Genomic DNA, 21,966 nt, shown 5'->3' with positions numbered 1-21,966 from the left:
TAGTGGTGCACTGTCTTTTTTTTCTTAAAAGAACCACTTCACATGCATCTTGACTGAACAATTAGAGTAAGTTATCTTCAAACATAAACTGAGGTTTTTGTTCTTTGAAACATGAAATGAAAATGAAATTTAACATAAGTTTCTGAAAATAAAATGTGAAATATTGATTACGATAATGTGCAATCCCTCTGGGTTATAAAATATCGCTTTTATGATTCACAAGTCAATAAGAAGAAAGCACATCTAAGAACTTGTCTGAAAACAGCTGGATGTACAATCTTTTGTGCAGTCACATATATGTGGAGCATCAGTGCTGACAGTCTGACCTTACTGTTCCCTACATGTTAAGAAGATGCTTATCCACTGACAAATATCAGGGGATACATTTTGAGCTGGGAGAGTTTACAAGTCCACAAACAGGATTCTAGCATAGGTTTTGCAGGCCTCTCCTAACCAACTAGCTTCTTTTAGCCATGTACTTGCTTATAAAAGACCCCGTCCCCATATGTCTTTCTTTTCTTGTCATTTTAGTCTGGACTGAGAACTATGGTTTGTTGTGATTGATCTAAACACATCCAGATCACCAGATACCTCTTCAAAAACACTCCACATCAGTGCAGTCATGTGGTTCCTGGTTTGCCTCATTGGTCTACTTATTTATCGTTTAATTACAGGCTTTGCAGATAATAGTTTCTGCCTGTAAGCTTAAAGCTTGATCAGAATGACCCAAAGTTATATGCATGCATGTAGCAATATTTAGCAATGAACAGATTAACTGAACTGAGGTGCTGAAACGAAATTTACTCGCCAAATCTTGACAAGCAATTTTAACGGAAATATCAGATTCAAAACTATCAACTATCAATTTTTATTCATACACTTTTCCTCAAAGATAAACTAAAACCATAATGAATTTGCATTCAGGGAGCTTTATAATGAGCAGGTTTCAGTTGTGTCCACCAATAATTGAGCAGTCTAATTGAATCTTTAAATAAACCAACACACCATATAAACATTAGTTCAAATACAGTACTGAGATAAAGATATCCATCATTCTCCTCAATAATGAAACTTTATATGTACGTCAAACACTCATATCTCTATCATATCTGACTATACTGCATGCTACGTACAAATGCTATCAGTTAGACATACTGTAAATTCAAATCACACAATCAAAATCTTTGAGAATCTAGCAATATATTTGTTTTGCATGGTATTCAATTTACCAGTTAAATAAGGTCAGTTCAATTTAAACAACTGAAGCTTTTGCATTAGAGGAAACACAATCAGACTTACACAATATTCTTTTTCTCTTTAGTCCTCAGTACCACACAGCTAGCAGCAGCTGCTCAACAGATGATGGAGCTCCTTGGTTTGTTATTGAAATGCAATGCATATGAACATCAAAGTTCCATTTACACAATAAGCCTTCTAGCATGCTGACATTTAGGTGGCTATGGCTGCACAAGTGAGATCTATATTTGTATTTTGTCCAAATAAGAATGAACTGTTGTGGAAGAGATATCCGGTGTCACATTTTTATTGAAGACACACACCCATTATAACACAGATGTAACTACTTCAGAATTTCCTAACCCTCCTCTCCACTGTTGGCCAACAACAAATCTCCTTTCCAGTCTTCATCGATTAGGGCATCATTCCTTGTGTGATACATTTGCCTTTCTTGGCAAAAGAGAAACCTAAAATTTCTTTTTTGCAAAGGTTTAGGCATTAGGTTTAGGAACACAAGGCTATATTGGATGAAATCTTAAGTTCCTAATCTTTGGGGAGAAAAGACAACTGGAATCTATTTCAGTGACCCATACAAAGCACACAATGACTCAAGAAGACTAGATCCAGTCTCTGAATGGCAGTAATGGGCACAGCTGTCTTTGCTGTGGTAAGATCTAATCCCTTTGCAATTTTGTTCCTCCTCAAAACTCATGGAATGACATTGTGGCAACTTTAATTCTTTGTAAATTTAAAACTTGTAAGACTTTTGCAATTGTATACCAGTGACATTTGCAGGCTCCTGCACAGCTAAAGAAGACATCTCTGTTGTGCCAGCACACATAAAAGAAGTGGATAAGTCCCTACATGAAATATCTGAATGACGAGATCTTGTGTCATTCAAACAAGACTTTGATTAATAGTTCAACAGAGCATGAAACTGTTGACATATTTGAATGATTCACACATATCCTTTCAAGTTAATAATGAAGCAAAAAAAGTTTAGAATAACTTAATCTACAGAAAATATGTTATGTGGTGATGGCCAATCCTGTAAACAGAGAATAATCTGGTTATTTTATTATTATAATATGTATTAATAACAACAACATTGCAATTGAGACAGCGCAATAGTCCATTATTGAAATGTGATATTAATTTTGTAAAAGTTTTTTTCTCTGCATTGTCAGCCTCAAACTCTGACAGTGATGCTGGGGATGATTTGTCATGGGATAAAAATAATACCACTGTTGAAATCACAAGATGCTACTTAGAGGAGACACATAAGTGGTCAAAGGGAACAAATGTACATGACCAAGTAGAGAAAGTGGGTTTGCAGAGTCAGCACTTAAGCGCTCATATAAGAAACATTGCCAGTCTCTTCCTTGAACTGACGGGTACCCAGCAAAGGTAAGTGGGGAACGTCTTTGTTTTTTAGCCTTAATATTTGCTTAAGGTCTATTTGTGATGTACTTCACTATTTTTAATTTTAACATCCTTTCAATAGCTCAATATTTACAAATTACTATTACAAATATATAATTACTTGATTTTAATATAATATAAAATAAGTAACTTCTTGATTTAATGTCAAGCACGGTTATTTTTTTTCAGTTCACAAGCCCAAACCAAAAGACCCCTCATTAAAAGTATGTTGAAACTATTTTCTGACATGTTTTAAAAGTGTGATGAATTGTGTTTGCAATCAGATTATGTCTTGCTATTCCCAAGCCAATTCTATTTTGCTTAAATTTCTAAGTTAAAGTGCCATCATGGGGGACCCTGAGATGGAGTGTTTCGGCTCTGCAGCCATTTTCCTTCGCAAACCAGAAAAGGAGAGACTTGAGTCTCAGAACAAGCCATTTGATGCCAAAACAGCATATTTTGTGACTGATCCAGAAGAAATGTATGTTAAAGGGGTACTCCAGAACAAAGAGGGTGGTAAAGCCACTGTCAAAACATTGGCTGGAAAAGTGAGTAATATTTAAGAGTACATATTTAAGCATCTTAAGGACATCTTAAGCTAAATTAAGAACTGCACTTTGTTATTGTGTTTATTTAACTGAACCCAAAATTAAGCATCGACAATGAGGTCAAATTAATATGGAAACAGATTAAACACATAGACTTCTGTAAAAAAATTTCTGACCTAATTTGTCATTAATACACAGATACAGTACATTGAGTGATATTTTAGTGTTCAAAGCTCCTGGAAACAGCAGTGGTATCACAAGATATATGATAACACAAAATAAATGAATATATACTATACAAATTATAGCAAGTGAATAAGTATCAGTTTGTCCAGAGTTCAACAGTCTGATGTCATGCTAGAACAAACTGCTGACCTGAGACTGGATGCTGCACCTGCCTCAACAGTTTATTACTGGGGTTCCCGGGGATCTTGTTGACTTGGGTCAGGCGCCGTGTAGATGTTGTGCCTCCAGTGATGTTCTCAGAGCACGTCACTGCTCTGTGGTTGTAGGCAGTACTGTTTCCATACCACATGCTGATACATCCAGTTCTAGAAATTCTCAGGATACAGGGGCTCATGCCAAATCTCTTGACACTTCTGTCCCATGGGCTTTGAACAACCAGAAAAAAATTGCTTATATAATAATGCTTATAGCACATTCTACTACTGTCTCATAGACAGTGACAGTGAAGGAGGATGATATCAATCCCATGAATCCTCCGAAGTTTGATAAAATTGAGGACATGGCCATGATGACCCACCTGAATGAGCCTGCTGTGCTGTACAACCTCAAAGAGCGTTATGCAGCGTGGATGATCTACGTAAGTTAACACTGACCATTAATACCTAGGAACATCTTATGAATCATATGTTCCATAATAGGTGCACCATTTCTTTCTGTATTTCAGACCTACTCTGGACTCTTCTGTGTCACTGTGAACCCCTACAAGTGGCTCCCAGTGTACGATGCTGGGGTTGTTGCAGCGTATAGAGGCAAGAAGAGAATTGAAGCCCCTCCTCACATCTTCTCCATCTCTGATAATGCCTATCAGTTCATGCTCACTGGTAAGATAAGAATGAAGATAAATGATGATTAATTTGACTTTGATGTGGACATTCAAATAAAAAATAAATAATGCAGTTAATTTTTCTCACAGATCGTGAGAACCAGTCAATCCTAATCACGTAAGTAATGTAAGCAGTAAAAATATATAACAGTTTAAAACTAAGAATATTTTGAAATTATTTGCATTTACATCCTCAGTGGAGAATCTGGTGCTGGAAAGACTGTAAACACCAAGCGTGTCATCCAGTATTTTGCAACAATTGCAGTCTCTGGACAAAAGAAAGCTGAACAAGTTGCTGGCAAAATGCAGGTTAGAGAACAAGACTGTGGATATATACATTTAGGTTCATACTATACTAAAATCTAAACACATTTTAGGGGTCACTAGAGGATCAGATCATTGCTGCCAACCCTCTGCTAGAGGCTTATGGTAATGCAAAGACTGTAAGAAATGACAACTCTTCTCGTTTTGTAAGTTACATTGCATTATGTTTTATTAAATTTTATTATATTCTTATCATAGTCGTATGCCATAATGTCAAGTCATGTATATTCATTAATGTCATTAATGTTTTAGGGTAAATTTATCAGAATTCATTTTGCATCCACTGGAAAGCTGGCCTCAGCAGATATTGAAACTTGTGAGTTACTTTCACTAAACATTTTGTGGGTCAAGTGAATTAGATTAGATCAATTGAATTTCTTATCTTATGTGGCATATGGCAGCATACCTGGCAAATACAAACACTGTATAATAACATAAAACAATAATTGCATTATCCACAGACCTGCTGGAAAAATCAAGAGTGACATTCCAGCTTTCTGCAGAGAGAAGTTACCACATCTTCTACCAGTTGACAACTGGCCACAAGCCTGAGCTGATTGGTAATCTATTTTCTGACTATCGACCACCAGTTCTATTGTATTTGCTGGCCAATGCATGATTTACTTCAAACACTTGCTGCCAGAACACTAAATAAAACAGTAGTGTCCTCCCCTCTGGTTAACGGTAACCAGTATTGACCAAAAGATTTATATGGTGGTACTCACCACAAATGCCCTGCACCTCACTGTCTGAGTGTTGGATGGATGGTTCAGGCCAGCTCTGGTACTAACAGAGTTTAAGAAATGGGATGGCCAGCCTTTCATATAGCAATCTAGAAAGTGTTGTCATAATAAAACCTTCTTTTATAAAATGTTTTACTTCACAGAGGCTCTTCTCATCACCACCAACCCTTTTGATTACCCAATGATCAGTCAAGGGGAAATTACAGTCAAAAGCATCAATGATGTGGAGGAATTTGTTGCTACAGATGTGAGTAGACTGAATTAATTTAACAAAATGAAACTGGAAAAACAAGTTGTTTAGTTATTTGATTTTAATTTTAAATGTCTTATTCCATGAAATTCCTGTTATGTTTTATACTAGATGGCCATTGATATCTTGGGCTTCAGTGCTGAAGAAAAAATAGGCATATACAAGCTCACTGGCGCTGTGATGCATCATGGGAACATGAAGTTTAAGCAGAAACAGAGAGAGGAGCAGGCTGAGCCTGATGGCACTGAGGGTAATAGCATTGCAATGTTTTATTATGTACAATAAATTTGAGAAAATAAATTAGTCCACCTCATTAAATCAGCAGAAACAAAGTAAAGAAATCAATTTAATTTCCAACAGAGGAAACGGTTAGAATGCCTTAACACTCTTGACTATTTGAAGCTAAGAATTTGATTCAGGTTCACCCACATTATTTAAACCACAGGCATTTGATTGTTGAAGTGAGAGGTATCACCCTTATGAAATCCACAGAACTCTCCAAGACAGAAAGAAGACCAAATACACTAACAAGTGTGGGAAGGATATAAAATAGACCTCAAAAGAGTTTGGAATCAGCCATTCCACTGTCCAGAAAAGTGAACAGTATTTAAAACCACTTGACCTGGTCAAGTTCTCCTAGCAAGGTCAGCAAGATGATGAAAGAAATCTTTCAAAGATTCTAATCATGTACAGCTCATTTCCAGTCACCCTTTCAATATTCACAAAATGCAAGGAATTCTGCATTAAATAGTGGGGAAAAACTTTTGTTAATCAATGTCAAAGATTTTTACATTGTTATAGGAGGCTATTTAAGGTAGATTATTGATTGCTATAGTGTTTCCTAACATTTTCCTCAGCTGGAATTGCATCTAAATTTGCAATTATATTAATGTTGATGTTTTTTCATGACTGTACAAGAAAATAAATGTTCAACATTGTTTTTTTAACCAGTGGCTGATAAAATCGCCTACCTCATGGGCCTGAACTCTGCTGATTTACTAAAAGCTCTGTGCTACCCGAGAGTCAAAGTTGGGAATGAGTTTGTGACCAAGAGTCAAACTGTTCCACAGGTATGAATCGGATTTAAAACTAGCCCTTTTAGATTATAAAGCACCTATAATGGAATGTGCTAATTTGAAAATAATACACTTGGCTTTAATGTATATTGTAAACATTTGAGTTGTTTAACGTGTTGATTTGATTATATAACTTATTTATTTATTTGTATAGAGCTTATATTAAGATCCCTATGTTTTTTATGTCTAGGTCAACAACGCTGTGTCAGCTCTCTGCAAGTCTGTCTATGAGAAGATGTTCTTGTGGATGGTCGTCCGTATCAATGAGATGTTGGACACTAAGCAGCCCAGACAATTCTTCATTGGTGTGCTGGACATTGCTGGATTTGAGATCTTTGATGTGAGTGTCTCAGCAATTAACAGTCTTCTATACACTAAAGTATGTTTTGAATTGTCATTCATTCTCTTTTTTCAAAATAGTTCAACAGCCTGGAGCAGCTGTGTATCAACTTCACCAATGAGAAACTGCAACAGTTCTTCAATCATCACATGTTTGTTCTGGAGCAAGAGGAGTACAAGAAGGAAGGAATTGAATGGGAGTTCATTGACTTTGGTATGGACTTGGCTGCCTGCATTGAGCTTATTGAGAAGGTAAAATGGATGGATTAAAGTGACTGAAAGTCCGACAAATGTTGACAGTTACAAATTAATCCACAAATAAATGATTTCATTTACAGCCAATGGGCATCTTCTCCATTCTTGAAGAGGAGTGTATGTTCCCTAAGGCCTCAGACACTACCTTCAAGAATAAGCTGTATGACCAGCATCTTGGTAAAAGTGCATGTTTCCAAAAGCCTAAGCCTGTAAAAGGCAAGCCAGAGGCTCACTTCTCCCTGGTGCACTATGCTGGTACTGTGGACTACAACATCATGGGCTGGCTGGACAAGAACAAGGACCCCCTGAATGACTCCGTTGTGCAGCTCTATCAGAAGGCTGCTAATAAATTGCTGGCTTTTCTGTATGCATCACATGCAAGTGCTGACGGTAAAGTATTTGTTCCAGTAATTATAAATCACACACCCATACACATGAAATGAAACGTTTATAGATTATATTAATTGGTGGCCTAGTGGTTAAGGAAGTGGCCCCATAATCACAATCATTTCACTTTCATTAATAAAAGTGTCCTGTACAAACAGCTGAGGGTGGTGGCAAAAAAGGTGGAAAGAAGAAGGGTGGTTCTTTCCAGACTGTTTCAGCTCTCTTCAGGGTATGAAAAACTTTAATGCTTCAGTCAACGTTTTTTTTTCCCATCATTTTTACCATTCATCATTTTTACTCAAAGTACCATATACAATACTTCAAAAGTAAACAAAATTTTAAATATTGTCCTGTACGAGGATATACACTGAGTTTCTCAATAATTTAATCAAACACCTACAGGAGAACTTGGGCAAGTTGATGACCAACTTGAGAAGTACACATCCTCACTTTGTCCGGTGCCTAATTCCTAATGAATCCAAGACACCAGGTCAGTTTCAGCTGGCAATTATTTGGGCAAAAAATACTTCGTTATGAATGTGTATGTTTTTTGTAACCCAGGTCTTATGGAAAATGCCCTGGTCATTCACCAGCTGAGGTGTAATGGTGTGCTAGAGGGTATCAGAATCTGCAGAAAGGGCTTTCCCAGCAGAATCCTCTATGGTGACTTCAAGCAGAGGTAAACAGTTGTCTTGGACTCTCATTAATGCTGTTTGCAGCATTTTGTTGTTAACTCAGACAAAACAATATGGATCCATATTCAGCAATAACATATTAACATTTTTATTGTATAGATATAGAGTATTAAATGCCAGTGTCATCCCTGAAGGACAGTTCATTGATAACAAGAAGGCTTCAGAAAAACTCTTGGGATCTATTGATGTTGACCACACTCAGTACAAATTTGGCCACACCAAAGTAAGTTGGATGTAAGGTGAAATTATGTAACAATAAATTCAAAAGTAAGTAGTGAATAATGTAGACATGTTATAATATTAAGAAAACATCACATAAGTTCCTTTTAATCAGGTGTTCTTCAAAGCTGGACTTTTAGGTCTTCTTGAGGAGATGCGAGATGAGAAGTTGGCCATCTTGGTCACAATGACTCAGGGTCTGTGCCGTGGCTTCCTCATGAGGAGGGAGTTTGTCAAGATGATGGAAAGGAGGTAAAAAGAGAATTAATGAAATTCTAAAATTATTTCATAAATATGTTTTTTTATATCTTCGTCTCTTTTCTTTCATCTCTTCTAATGTTTCACTTGCACTTTTAACAGAGAGTCCATCTTTAGCATTCAGTACAACATCCGCTCATTCATGAATGTGAAACACTGGCCATGGATGAAGCTGTACTTCAAGATCAAGCCTCTTCTGAAGAGTGCTGAAACTGAGAAAGAAATGGCAGCAATGAAGGAGAACTATGAGAAAATGAAAGAGGACTTGACCAAAGCTCTAGCAAAGAAGAAAGAACTTGAAGAGAAGATGGTTGGTTTATTGCAAGAGAAGAATGATCTGCAGTTGGCTGTGGCATCTGTAAGTACTTCAAACTCTTTTTCATCTAACACTTAGAGAATATTTATAACTATTTATATAATACCATGCATCCCAATATCAGGAATCTGAGGGCCTTGCTGACGCTGAGGAGAGATGTGAGGGTCTGATTAAGAGCAAGATCCAGCTTGAAGCCAAACTCAAAGAGACTACTGAGAGGCTGGAGGATGAAGAGGAAATCAATGCTGAGCTGACAGCCAAGAAGAGGAAGCTGGAGGACGAGTGCTCTGAGCTGAAGAAAGACATTGATGACTTGGAGCTCACACTGGCTAAAGTGGAGAAGGAGAAACATGCAACTGAAAACAAGGTTTTTGTTTTTTAATTGTTTCATTTTTCTGTTTCCCAAATGTACAAAAGCGTTGATGCCAATTGTGTTTTCAGGTTAAAAACCTGACAGAGGAGATGACCTCTCAAGATGAGAGCATTGCCAAATTAACCAAAGAGAAGAAAGCTCTCCAAGAGGCACACCAGCAGACCCTTGATGATCTCCAAGCAGAGGAAGACAAAGTCAATACTCTGACCAAAGCAAAGGCAAAACTTGAACAACAAGTGGATGATGTAAGTTTTGTACTGTGTACTTTCTACACTTAGAAACAAAGACTACTATGAACACAATTGTAACATTGAATAGCTAGAGGGATCTTTGGAGCAAGAGAAGAAGCTCCGTATGGACCTGGAGAGAGCTAAGAGAAAGCTTGAAGGTGACCTGAAATTGGCACAAGAGTCAATCATGGACCTGGAGAATGACAGGCTGCAATCTGAGGAGAAAATTAAAAAGTAAGAGTTTTGCCAATAATTCACACAAAATCTTTATGTTACAAAGGAAGAAATGTTTATATGGTTTTGGACAAAACAGGAAAGATTTTGAGATAAGTCAGCTTCTGAGTAAGATTGAAGATGAGCAATCTCTGGAGGTGCAACTTCAGAAAAAGATTAAGGAGCTTCAGGTAATATTATACATTTTCTTTATGTTTACTGACCTTAGATTTTATTGATTTGTGTCATATAATGTCTAAATTATATTTTAGGCTCGTATTGAGGAGCTGGAAGAAGAAATTGAAGCTGAACGTGCTGCTCGGGCTAAGGTCGAGAAGCAGAGAGCTGATCTCTCCAGGGAACTTGAGGAGATCAGTGAGAGGCTTGAGGAATCTGGTGGAGCCACCACTGCTCAGATTGAGATGAACAAGAAGCGTGAGGCCGAGTTCCAGAAGCTGCGTCGTGATCTTGAAGAATCCACCCTACAACATGAAGCTACTGCTGCAGCTCTGCGCAAGAAGCAGGCCGACACTGTAGCAGAGCTGGGAGAGCAAATCGACAACCTTCAGCGTGTCAAGCAGAAGCTGGAGAAGGAGAAGAGTGAATACAAGATGGAAATTGATGACCTATCCAGCAACATGGAGGCTGTTGCAAAGGCAAAGGTAACAGAAATATTAGCATACGCTTTCTAAACCATGGTGAGATCAGATGTGCTGACCATACTTTATTGACAGACTAACCTTGAGAAGATGTGCCGCACACTCGAGGATCAACTGAGTGAACTCAAGACAAAGAATGAAGAGAATGTTCGACAGCTAAATGATCTGAGTGCAAAGAAAGCAAGGCTACAAACAGAGAATGGTGTGAAATATATTTCCCTGTTGCATTCAGTTGAAGATTTGAGTGTGGTTTCAGATTTTCATAGACTACCATCAATTTATTTAGGTGAAATCAGTCGACAGCTTGAAGAGAAAGAAGCTTTTGTGTCCCAGCTGACCAGAGGTAAACAAGCTTATACACAACAGATTGAGGAGCTCAAGAGACACATTGAAGAGGAAGTCAAGGTAAAACCATCATAATATATTATACATATCACATGATGAATTTCTCTGTGCAAATACTCTTCAATTTGCAATGCTCCTAAAAGGCCAAGAATGCTCTGGCTCATGCTGTCCAATCAGCTCGCCATGACTGTGACCTGCTCAGAGAGCAGTTTGAAGAGGAACAAGAGGCCAAAGCTGAGCTGCAGCGTGGAATGTCCAAGGCCAACAGTGAGGTGGCTCAGTGGAGAACCAAATATGAAACTGATGCCATCCAGCGCACTGAGGAGCTTGAAGAGGCCAAGTAACACAACATTTCTCATCTATGACTTTATGTACACTTTACCTAAGTAATTAGAGTAGTAACCAATTTTTAAATCCAATTACTGCCAGGAAAAAGCTTGCTCAGCGTCTACAGGAGGCAGAAGAGTCCATTGAGGCTATGAACTCCAAGTGTGCCTCTCTGGAGAAGACTAAGCAGAGACTGCAGGGTGAAGTGGAAGACCTCATGATTGATGTGGAGAGGGCCAATGCTCTGGCTGCCAACCTTGATAAGAAGCAGAGGAACTTTGACAAGGTTTGAGATTCCAAAATCTGAAAGTCTCTTCTACCAGACACCTATTTTGTTTTCAACCAGCAGTGAGTAACTGAATGTGGAAATTAATACAATACCTACAATATTCAAGCGTTAAGACTAAGATATCTAGATATTATAGCATGGTTTTCATGCACACACATGAGAAGAGAGCAATGGTGGCATAGTGGGTAAGGAAGTGTTCAGAAGGTTGCGGTTTCAAATACCACTGATGCCATTGAGCACGGTACCGTCCCCAAACACTGCTCCTTGGGCAACTTTCATGGCTGCCCACTGCTCATTAAGGGTGATGGGTTAAATACAAAGGACACATTTTGTTGTGTGCACTGTGTGCTGTGCTGCAGTATATCACAATGACAATCACTCCACTTTTAATTCACTTTCACTTTCAGAATCACAGACACTTCACAAATTGTCTACATTGAAACCATATCTTGAGAGTATTTGTAACTATTGGATTATTAGTAATACTTCATACTGACAGGGGTATACTAGTGGAGACCAAGGACAATTAGCTAATTGAAGTACATGAGCTGGCTTCCAAGTAGCACCAACTTGTATGCGGGACATGAAGCCAACAAAGCCAACAAAGCCAACAAACCTCTGAATGTTCACCCAATAGTAATAGCAAAAATTTGCCAGGTCCAACCCACCATCATGCTTGGTCCTCTGCAGTATTGTATGTATTGTGGTACATTTATCATTCCATAAGAATGAGATAAAAGTTTTATTATCCAATTTTTAAATAATATTTGAAGATATATAATTTTCAAACAGATTAATCTTTCCTTCCATTTCCAGAATCCATTTCAGGAAATTTGTTTTAATTTGCTCAAGAATAAGAGAGAAGTTTGACTGGAAAAGACTTTGATTGTCCATAGTAATAATAAAACCTAAGTACATAAAACTGCTCCTAGCCATTCATGTCCTTAGTGAGCAGTGGGCAGCTTCCTTACCTGCTAGGCCACCACTGCCTGCAGCACGCAGTAGGCAGCGTATTATCAGCTACAGAAAAATGTTGGCTTGTTAACCGCTCTAACATCTGAGTCTGAGTGCTGTAAATTTGTAAATTTATTCTGATGCCTACAGTTCTAATTGTAGTCCTTTTACACACACTGGAGCAACAGGCTAAGGAGAAGGTCCCAATTAAAGAGAAAGTTATTGTAAATAAGTTCCATCCATTTCAAGACTGCTAAAGACACAATGCAATGAAATAATATATTTTCAGGTATTGGCAGAGTGGAAGCAGAAGTATGAGGAGAGTCAGGCAGAGCTGGAAGGGGCTCAGAAAGAGGCTCGATCTCTCAGCACTGAGCTCTTCAAGGTGAAGAATTCCTATGAAGAATCTCTGGATCAGTTGGAGACACTGAAGAGGGAGAACAAGAACCTGCAGCGTATGTATCTGTGCAGAGTGTTTTCTGTTTTACATTATAATCATCTAATTCCTTTAAATTGAAAACATTCTTTTAAGAGGAAATATCTGACTTGTCTGAACAACTTGGGGAGACTGGAAAGACAATTCACGAGTTAGAGAAAGGAAAGAAGACTTTGGACACAGAAAAATCTGAACTTCAGTGTTCCCTTGAGGAAGCTGAGGTAAGCAGAATCAGAATTTCCATGATGTTCACACATATTGTGCAGTTTCTGTAGACTGAATATTTAAAATGTTAGAGTAAAGTTACAAATTTTAAAATTATACAGGCCACCCTTGAACATGAGGAATCCAAGATCCTTCGTGTTCAGCTTGAACTCACTCAAGTCAAGAGTGAAATTGACAGGAGGCTGGCTGAGAAGGACGAGGAGATGGAGCAGATCAAGAGGAACAGCCAGAGGGTGATAGACTCCATGCAGAGCACTCTGGACTCTGAGGTCAGAAGCAGGAATGATGCCCTCAGAGTCAAGAAGAAGATGGAGGGCGATCTCAATGAGATGGAGATTCAGCTCAGCCATGCCAACCGCCAGGCAGCTGAAACTCAAAAACAACTTAGAAATGTCCAGGGACATCTCAAGGTATGCAATCCCAATACTGATTTCACATTTATTTTAAATAAATATAAATGTTAAACTTTTACTTTCAATATCAGGATGCCCAACTGCACCTTGATGAAGCTGTCAGAGGACATGAAGACATGAAGGAGCAGGTTGCCATGGTGGAGCGCAGGAATAACTTGATGCTGGCTGAGATTGAGGAGCTGAGAGCTGCTCTGGAACAGACAGAGAGAGGCCGCAAAGTGGCTGAGCAGGAACTGGTGGATGCTAGTGAGCGTGTGGGACTGCTGCACTCTCAAGTAAGAAAGTTTACACAAAACGTTCATGGAATATCAAAAGTTTTAAAGCCGTAACTAGCACTTTACTTCTGAAATTTACAGAACACAAGCTTAATAAATACCAAGAAAAAGCTTGAAGCGGACCTTGTACAAATACAAGGAGAGGTAGAAGATGCCATCCAGGAAGCCAGAAATGCAGAGGAGAAGGCCAAGAAGGCCATTACTGATGTTAGTGAAATATAATTTTTTTTAAATCTGGACAAAATTGAGTTTCATTCTCTGCCCTGACAAAAACTCTAAAAATATATTGAGTGCATCATGTTGCCATCTAAAACATTTTAATTACCGTAGTAATTAAGCACTCAAGGACTTAACTATATGTGCATTTAAATGCATTTTGGTATATGCATTTTGGTCATTTATTCCAGGCTGCCATGATGGCTGAGGAGCTAAAGAAGGAGCAGGACACTAGCGCTCATCTGGAGAGGATGAAGAAGAACCTGGAAGTCACAGTGAAGGACCTACAGCACCGTCTGGATGAGGCTGAGAATCTTGCCATGAAGGGGGGAAAGAAACAGCTCCAGAAACTGGAAGCTAGGGCAAGTATATTTACCATGGTAAAAATATATGTATATTTATTCCATGTATCTAACATGCAGTATTTTACACAGGTTCGTGAGCTGGAGGCTGAGGTTGAATCTGAACAAAAACGTGGAGCTGATGCAATCAAAGGTGTTCGGAAATATGAGAGGAGAGTGAAGGAGCTCACCTACCAGGTATGACAAAGTTTTATACTTTAAGAGCAAAACATGAATCTAAATTCCCCTGTTTTACAGACTGAGGAGGATAAGAAGAACATCAACAGATTGCAGGATCTGGTAGACAAACTACAGCTGAAAGTGAAGTCCTACAAGAGACAAGCTGAGGATGCGGTAAGTATTATTTAAAAAAAAACAACACATTATTAGCTGGTATTTGAACCATTTGTTTTATTATCTAAAATCTGTTTTGTTGTATATTTAGTGAAATTCAATACTAGCAATGCTGCCTTAAAGTGCCATTCAGGCTGCATGACTTCCTTTCAACCTTCATATGCTCTCCCACACCACCACATTTGCATGAGACATGTCAAACTACAACGGTTCCTTCCATTACAAACCCAAGTTTTGAAAACATTCTCATATTCTGGATGAGAAACATTTCTACACCAGCCAAAAGTGTAATCATTGTAATTATTGATTACAAACCTAGGTGCTAAAATGGACCCAACTCTGAAAATGGATGCACAGGTTAACAATATTGTAAAATCATGCTTTTTTCAGGTGATGTGCCTGACTAAATGATTAAGTGATTAACACTTTAATTACATCCCGCCTTGACTTCTGTAATTCATTGCTTTTTGGGATCAGCCAGACATCTCTAGCTCGTCTACAATTAATCCAAAATGCAGCTGCACGTTTTCTCACTGGTACAAACAGGCGAGATCACATAACCCCGATCTTAGCCTCACTACACTGGCTCCCTGTCTGTTTTAGAGTCAGTTTTTAAATCACTGAATGGCTCGGCTCCAGCGTATTTGTCAAACCTTCTCCGTTCTTACACTCCACCCCCACTCCATGTCTGTCCTCTTTCCTGATAATTTAACTTATTTTTTATTTTAATGTACAGCACTTTGGTCAGCTCCTTTGTTGTGTTAAAGTGCTTTATAAATAAATATGGTATGGTATGGTAGAAGACTTTTTTTAAAAATGATCCTTTCCCCAAAGGAGGAACAAGCCAACACTCACCTGTCCAGGTTCAGGAAGGTGCAGCATGAGTTGGAAGAAGCTCAGGAACGTGCTGACATTGCTGAGTCCCAGGTCAACAAGCTGAGAGCCAAGAGCCGAGAGGCTGGCCGGGTATGCTTTTTCTACAATTACAAAGATAACCATTGTTTTATAAATTAAAATAAATTCAGAATACGTAATAAATACTTTTTTTGTTATTTATAAGGGCAAGGACGCTGAAGAATAAGCAATGACAGACACAACAAAAGACACTCATACAATATGATGTTCTTGTGTGCTTTCTTTGTGAACCCCTGCAACTATCAAAATGAAATAAAACAACTCTTAAGGAAAGACTCAGAGTCAAGTTGATTTACGAGTTGATCACTGGCACAGTGGAGTACAAATGGTCACAGCCTTCCAGCAAAGACAGAATATGGCCCTGTTTTTGATACGCAACCAGTACAGCTTGAATTATGGAGGGTGCCAAATTACAGTAAACACAAAAATGTGCAGGACAAGTGCCCTTCAGGACCAGGGTTGGTGAACCCTGATGTAAAGCATAGACCTGCGCAAAAATGCTAGCTGTGTCTGACCACGCATGATGCACTTTGGCCAAAAAGGCACTGTGTGTGCACAAAAAAAAAGACCACAAAACTGACTGATATTTTATTTTTGCCAATAGAACAGAATTCAACAGAATACAGCAACAATAACAGTAAATTGTCCAAAAGTGTGAATTGGAGAAAGGATCTGTACATGTTTGAGCTATGGTGTTGGTGCCTGTGGTGACCATCTGGTACATTTCATGCTGGTACATCCCAGCAGCAGCTCAATGTCAGGAACAAGGAGCTACAGTTGCTCAGAGAGACATGGGTTTGTGGGTTTAACTGTTAGGGAATTCTTGGCTAAAAAGATAAAGTCTTTAGCCTAGACAAATATTTTAACGGTGTCTGAGCTCTGAACATTAGCAGGAATACAACAGAATTCATAATCAATCAAGACAATCTGTAAATAAACAAATGAAAGAAATAAACAATAAATAAAATAAAATATCACAAATATGAAATACACAAATAAATGAAAAAATATATGTATACATTAATTTAATGATAACAGCAGCTATCATATTTAAAGTGACACTTTTACCAGGAGTAATTAAAGTATGTCACATCTTGGGATAGAGAACGCAGGTGCAGATGACATTTTGGAACAAAATTCATTTATTAAACAACAACAAAAACCGGGGGGCAAAACCAGGGATTAGAAAAGGAACAAAAAGCAACCCTAAAGACAAGTGACAGTAAGACCAGAAACATAAACACAAACTGAACCTCAGGTACGGAGAATGTTCGCTGCTGGCCGCCATTTGACTGCTCTTACGGATCCTACTTGTTTTCAGCTTGGACTGATCAGGACTCCATCATCAGGCACGTTGGGACCAGTTGTTTGTGACCAGCAGCTCCCCACCCCCACCCCCCATAAGGGCGCCGCTCCATCAAGGGCGGAGGGGGGTATGGCGATAGAAACGACGGGGCTCGCCCGTGGGGTCGGGGAGTTCTGCAACGAGATGCGCCAGGACCAAGATACGCCCCCCAAGTACTGGTTGAGCGGTTTCTTCCTGGTGATACAGGGTTCAAGTTGTGGCGAGGAGCACCACGGTATGACGTCGACCCCCGGGTGATCCGCGAAACCCAGCAAGGTCTGCATGTGAGTGGGCGGAGCTGCGACGAAGTGACGTTGGCAGCAAGCACAGAGGATGCACCCCCCACGATCTTCGCCATGTCGGGCCAGAAACTCTGCCTCCCCGTGGACTAGGATGACACGGACAACAGCGAGAATCACTTTGACGTGAGTTGGTGGGCGTTTGGTGTCGAGAAGTCTGTGGGGACCCATGTAACTTCCGGTGGTATGAGGACAGTGATGGAGCGCCGGACAGCGAGGAGGAAGACGGCGCTGTGGGGCTAAGATGGTGGAAGTGGGCGACGGGAAGTCGCTAGCAAGCAAATGCGCTGCCGGGACTGCCTAACGGGGAATCCGCCTCTCCAGCTCCTACCCTCTACCCGGACGTTCCCCAGAAGAACAGCAGTGCAGCACCAGCGCCCTCGCCTGCAGAGTGCAATGGGGAATAAGTGATGTCCAAGAATCATGGCAAGTGTTACTACTGAACACTTCAGTGAATTTCAGTGGATTAAACAAAATGTATCAAATCACTAAAAAAAATCTTCTTGCACATCAATTCTATGCACAGCACAAGATCTTCTACTGTTGAGAGTAACATACACAAATATGCACCATCAGACATGTGCTCAACCAAATCTAAAGAACCGAAGAAACATTTTATGAAGGGTTAAAAGGATTCTACATATGAGGAGACTAATCACGCATTCCACTCCACAGAGGACACATTTCCTTGTGTTCATCATGTGCTGTGCTGCAATGTTTCACAATGACAATCACTTCACTTTCAGATATGGTAGGAATCTCAAGCTGATACCAACCATGATCAGTCAGTGAGTGTGCATGACACTTATCAAACTTATCAAAGAAGATGCTGATGAAGACCAGGCACTAAAGAGAGACTGGCAATAACTACACAGTTCTCTCTCATTTTCTAAATGTTACTCACAATAAAATATTATTTGTCCCCAAGACATAGTGTTTCAGTATCAGTCGTACAATGCCACCGCCTGCCGCTGCATCTGTTTGTTCTCTCCGAGACATGGAATCAGGCGCACAGACCACCAGATAAATCCTGGTTCCTGGCAACTGCTAAACGATGACTTTGAATGAAATGAACCAGAGCACAACAACTAAAGCTTCAGGGACCTTCAAATGGACCAGTAGCATCATAATGGACACAAAATGTACACTATGACACTGGATTAAAACCTACTCTGCACTGTCCAGTACCTCCAAACATAGACAAATCATCACAAACCCTGCACTGACACAATTTGCAGGTTCACTCTACCCAGGAAGGGGGTCCCTCTCTGTATCACTCCTTCCTAAGGTTTTTTCCTTTCTTTTTTACTCTCTCCTAGAGTTTTTTTTTGTGTGGAGTTTTTCCTTGTGTGCAGCAGGGTCAAGTGTGGGGGGTGTATGTGATTTTGGGCTATATATAAAATAAATGTTGTTGTTGTTCTTGTTGTTATTAACTTTACTTTGAGCTTCATATTCAATTATACAATTTGTGTCTCTTAAAAGCATGATATAAATTAAAGTTATAAAATACATAGTTATAAAATACATTGCACAAATTCTGCCTTCTAAAGGCTATAGTCTTAAATGGAAACACTTATCATTTTCAGTCCCCTGACATGAAAATTTTAATTGCTTTTATATAGGTCTTAGTGGTCTTACATTCCCTATCCTTATACATTATTCAATGTGAGTAAAGAATTCTGAATACTTTGGATAACGTTCGCATTACCTTGGTTATTACAGCTGCATGAAGGTGGCAATCACACCCTGCTAATGTGACAGGGCAATAATTCTTATTAGTTCTTCTCTGACAACTAGTTAAACAATTTGTGGCTTTACATTGAGTTTTTCTAAATGTATAATATATCTGAATTTTTCCTGGTTACATGTAATGGGTGTACTGGTGTTTGGGAGTTAGTCTATTGGGCCCTGTTCTACAACAGTGAAAGTGAAGTGATTGTCCACCTTCAGATTACTAAACCACTTCCTTAGGCCACTACTGCCCCTTAACAGTGTGCTGTTTATTTTTTTTCTTTACATATTTTTGGTATAAAAGCTGTAATATTTATATTTTAAGGCCTAGCTGGTCCTATATGGGATCAAACTGGGCACATGATATCAACTGGATGAACATTACAACTGAGTTTTATTATGCTCATGGCCAGTCCTAACAAATTTGGAGCATTGGCAAGATTTTAGGCACTGCCCCCTTACATCACAATAAAATCCACTGCTAGTGTAGATATACGGATAAGAAACTGAATAGCTTTGTCTTAGACAATTTAAATAAACCAATAGAACATTTAAAATACTTAGTTAATACAATGGAAATATGAGCTTGAGCTTGTTGACAAACCAAAGGTAGCAGGTAAAAGCTAATTAGATGGAAGACAGGTAAGAGTGACATTCCACTAAAACCCACGACCTCCACCACATCCCTGCTCTGCGCCCCCTTTGACCCCCTGACAATGGGAGGGGCAGATGTGTTTCATTAATAGGTTTATTATTAGCATTGTTGTTGTTGTTATAAATTGCTAAGCAAGAAAAGTTTTAATACATGGCACACACAATTACATAAAATTATTTAGCCTATTTGAAGAGAGATGCATTTAATGTGAGAATATGTCAGTTATCCTGTGATATATAACCGAGGCTGCTTGTTCTGAACAGGTGTTGTTGGTGAACAGGCTGTAAAAGTTTAGTCTACAGACACTCAGCATTGATAGACTGATGCTAATTATCTGGGTAACATTCTGTAACAGCAGACAAGTTGTCATTGTTTGTGTTAAACAAGTTGTGAATTTGTTGTAACATTGAAACAGCAGATGAGTTTGCTTGAAGTGATGCACTGAGCTTCTATGGATGGGGTCTATGGATTGTGTTGCATTTTACCCAGATACAATACTGTTATTTTTTTATTTCTTTTTAAGTGACAGGCTGTAGACGCGCTTTTGTAGTGAGGCGCTATCCAGTCCAGGGCTGGATTGGGACTCATTTTCAGCACTGGAGTTTATGCCTTAAAGCCATGGCTATTATTTTTAAAATCATTATTTGATCAGGATTATTAGTATCTCACTTTAAGGTTGAGGGGTCCTTCTCACGTTGTCTGTGTATAGTGATCCTCATGGTGTAATGAGTGTCATGGGGTGGCCTGTTATGTCTTATCCGCTCCTGTGGTATCCGGAGATCTACAGAGCTGTTCTCCAATACATTTCCAGAGATGTTCCCCGTGTTCCATAATTTCCTATACCAGTTTGTGTTCTGTGTAAAGTGTTTAAAGTGTCTCTGTGCTTTTGCCAAACAGGAGCTAATGTAGTGTTGTCCTGAACTGTGTGTCTTCCTGTGAACTGGGACGGTTGTCTAGAAGATTGCAGTGATCACAGCCCCGTGGACTCAGACTTGCACACCGTAGGGGACATCTGTCAGCGCAATGCGTGGTAGATTATTTCTAGTCATTCTGGTATTTGTTACATCCCCAATAAATTTTCCCACACCCCTGTAATGTCCACTGTTCTTCCTTCCCAACATCGTTTTGTGATAAAATTTGCAGTTTTTGTACATTTAGCTGCATTTGTTTCAAGAACTTTACTCTTTTTGATTCTGACAGACCCTTATAGAACTTCACAAAATTTTCTCTTACTCCTGTAACAAAACCTAGAAATCTCAGATTTAACTAAGTCATGCATGTCTGTAAACCTACACACACACACGTTGGTTTTCAATTGCTGCAGCCGATAAATTGTGAAAATGCTGAAAAAGACAGCTGTTCTACAGCTCTCTGCGCTTTTGACGGTATGCAAAGTCTCAAACCCCAACCACTTACCCTATTAACTAAGGCATTCATAAGTGTCACAAGTACATGATGTACATGAATTTATACATGTAGTTTGACCCCAAGCTGAAATGAATTATGTTAATGTTTGTGAAATAAGTTTGTCTTTCCGTTTGGAACTTTTATTTTGACAAAGGCCAGCGAGCTCCTTAAATTGGAAGAGCGGTTGTATTATTTCATAATTTATCGGCTGCAACAAATGAAAAACCAACGTGTGTGTAAATTCACAGACATAGATGACTTTGTAATAGTGAAGATTTCTGGGTTTTTGATTAATGAGTAAGAGAAAATCCGGCGAAGATCTCTGGCCGTCAACTAAATTTACTCAGGTTGCACTGACGTGTTACGTCAGGGTGTGTCGGCAAAAAAAAAATACATAAAAAAAAAAAAAACGAGAGCTGCCAGTGACGGCCCGAGGGACAGCGGTAGCAGCGTATGTGACGAACACGGGCCCTTACAATAATACAACGTGAAATAGGACTAAAAAGCGTGACTTGGGAGCCCTGTAGACGGGGGACGAGGCGCCGCGGCGGCTTCATAAGGAATTATTAATCCTACCACTGCTTAAAAGGCTTTGCTAAACAGGTAGATTGATGCTGTCTTGATCTTTTCATATTAGGACACATTAATACCAACTAGTTTTAAGATTAGTGGAATATTTTTTTTCTCCCACCTGGATGGATGGTGCCCTAAACATTTGCCTATGCCACTGGTCCTGCTTCTGCTCGCAGATTTGGTCTGTTTCCTCGTGGTCATTTTTCCACTTTGTGACGAGCCGCGTATGACGGCAATGCAGATCAGAGCCCCGA

The 21,966-nt window shown here is 39.2% G+C and overlaps 1 protein-coding gene across 1 annotated transcript; it reads left to right on the top strand.

Annotated features, from left to right (window-relative positions):
• Nucleotides 1–2,992: 2,992 nt before the first annotated feature.
• Nucleotides 2,993–17,305, top strand: LOC114768595 (myosin heavy chain, fast skeletal muscle-like). Its single transcript, XM_028960956.1, has 39 exons — nt 2,993–3,206; nt 3,886–4,029; nt 4,117–4,273; nt 4,366–4,393; nt 4,473–4,584; nt 4,653–4,745; nt 4,852–4,915; nt 5,061–5,159; nt 5,486–5,589; nt 5,704–5,842; nt 6,544–6,662; nt 6,859–7,008; nt 7,089–7,259; nt 7,346–7,630; nt 7,792–7,878; nt 8,052–8,139; nt 8,211–8,328; nt 8,444–8,567; nt 8,679–8,815; nt 8,924–9,179; nt 9,262–9,504; nt 9,579–9,755; nt 9,829–9,974; nt 10,054–10,144; nt 10,226–10,615; nt 10,688–10,814; nt 10,899–11,017; nt 11,101–11,297; nt 11,387–11,570; nt 12,817–12,982; nt 13,060–13,184; nt 13,290–13,598; nt 13,673–13,876; nt 13,958–14,083; nt 14,284–14,454; nt 14,527–14,631; nt 14,692–14,787; nt 15,622–15,753; nt 17,024–17,305. Exons 1-39 carry the CDS (start codon nt 3,006–3,008, stop codon nt 17,303–17,305), a joined length of 6,066 nt encoding a protein of 2,021 aa, XP_028816789.1. The 5' UTR covers nt 2,993–3,005.
• Nucleotides 17,306–21,966: the final 4,661 nt, after the last annotated feature.

The sequence above is a fragment of the Denticeps clupeoides genome, chromosome 2 (assembly GCF_900700375.1).
Source record: "Denticeps clupeoides chromosome 2, fDenClu1.1, whole genome shotgun sequence".
Classification (NCBI taxonomy): domain Eukaryota; kingdom Metazoa; phylum Chordata; class Actinopteri; order Clupeiformes; family Denticipitidae; genus Denticeps; species Denticeps clupeoides.
This window is presented reverse-complemented; position numbering and strand designations above follow the sequence as displayed.

What these genes read in the sequence shown, in the direction of transcription:
- LOC114768595 (XM_028960956.1), top strand. Translation starts at nt 3,006, where the DNA reads ATGGGGGACCCTGAGATGGAGTGTTTCGGCTCTGCAGCCATTTTCCTT. An exon ending in ACAAATTTGGCCACACCAAA is followed by an intron (nt 8,568 to 8,678) that starts GTAAGTTGGATG and finishes CCTTTTAATCAG; the next exon opens with GTGTTCTTCAAAGCTGGACT. An exon ending in AGAGACAAGCTGAGGATGCG is followed by an intron (nt 14,788 to 15,621) that starts GTAAGTATTATT and finishes CTTTCCCCAAAG; the next exon opens with GAGGAACAAGCCAACACTCA.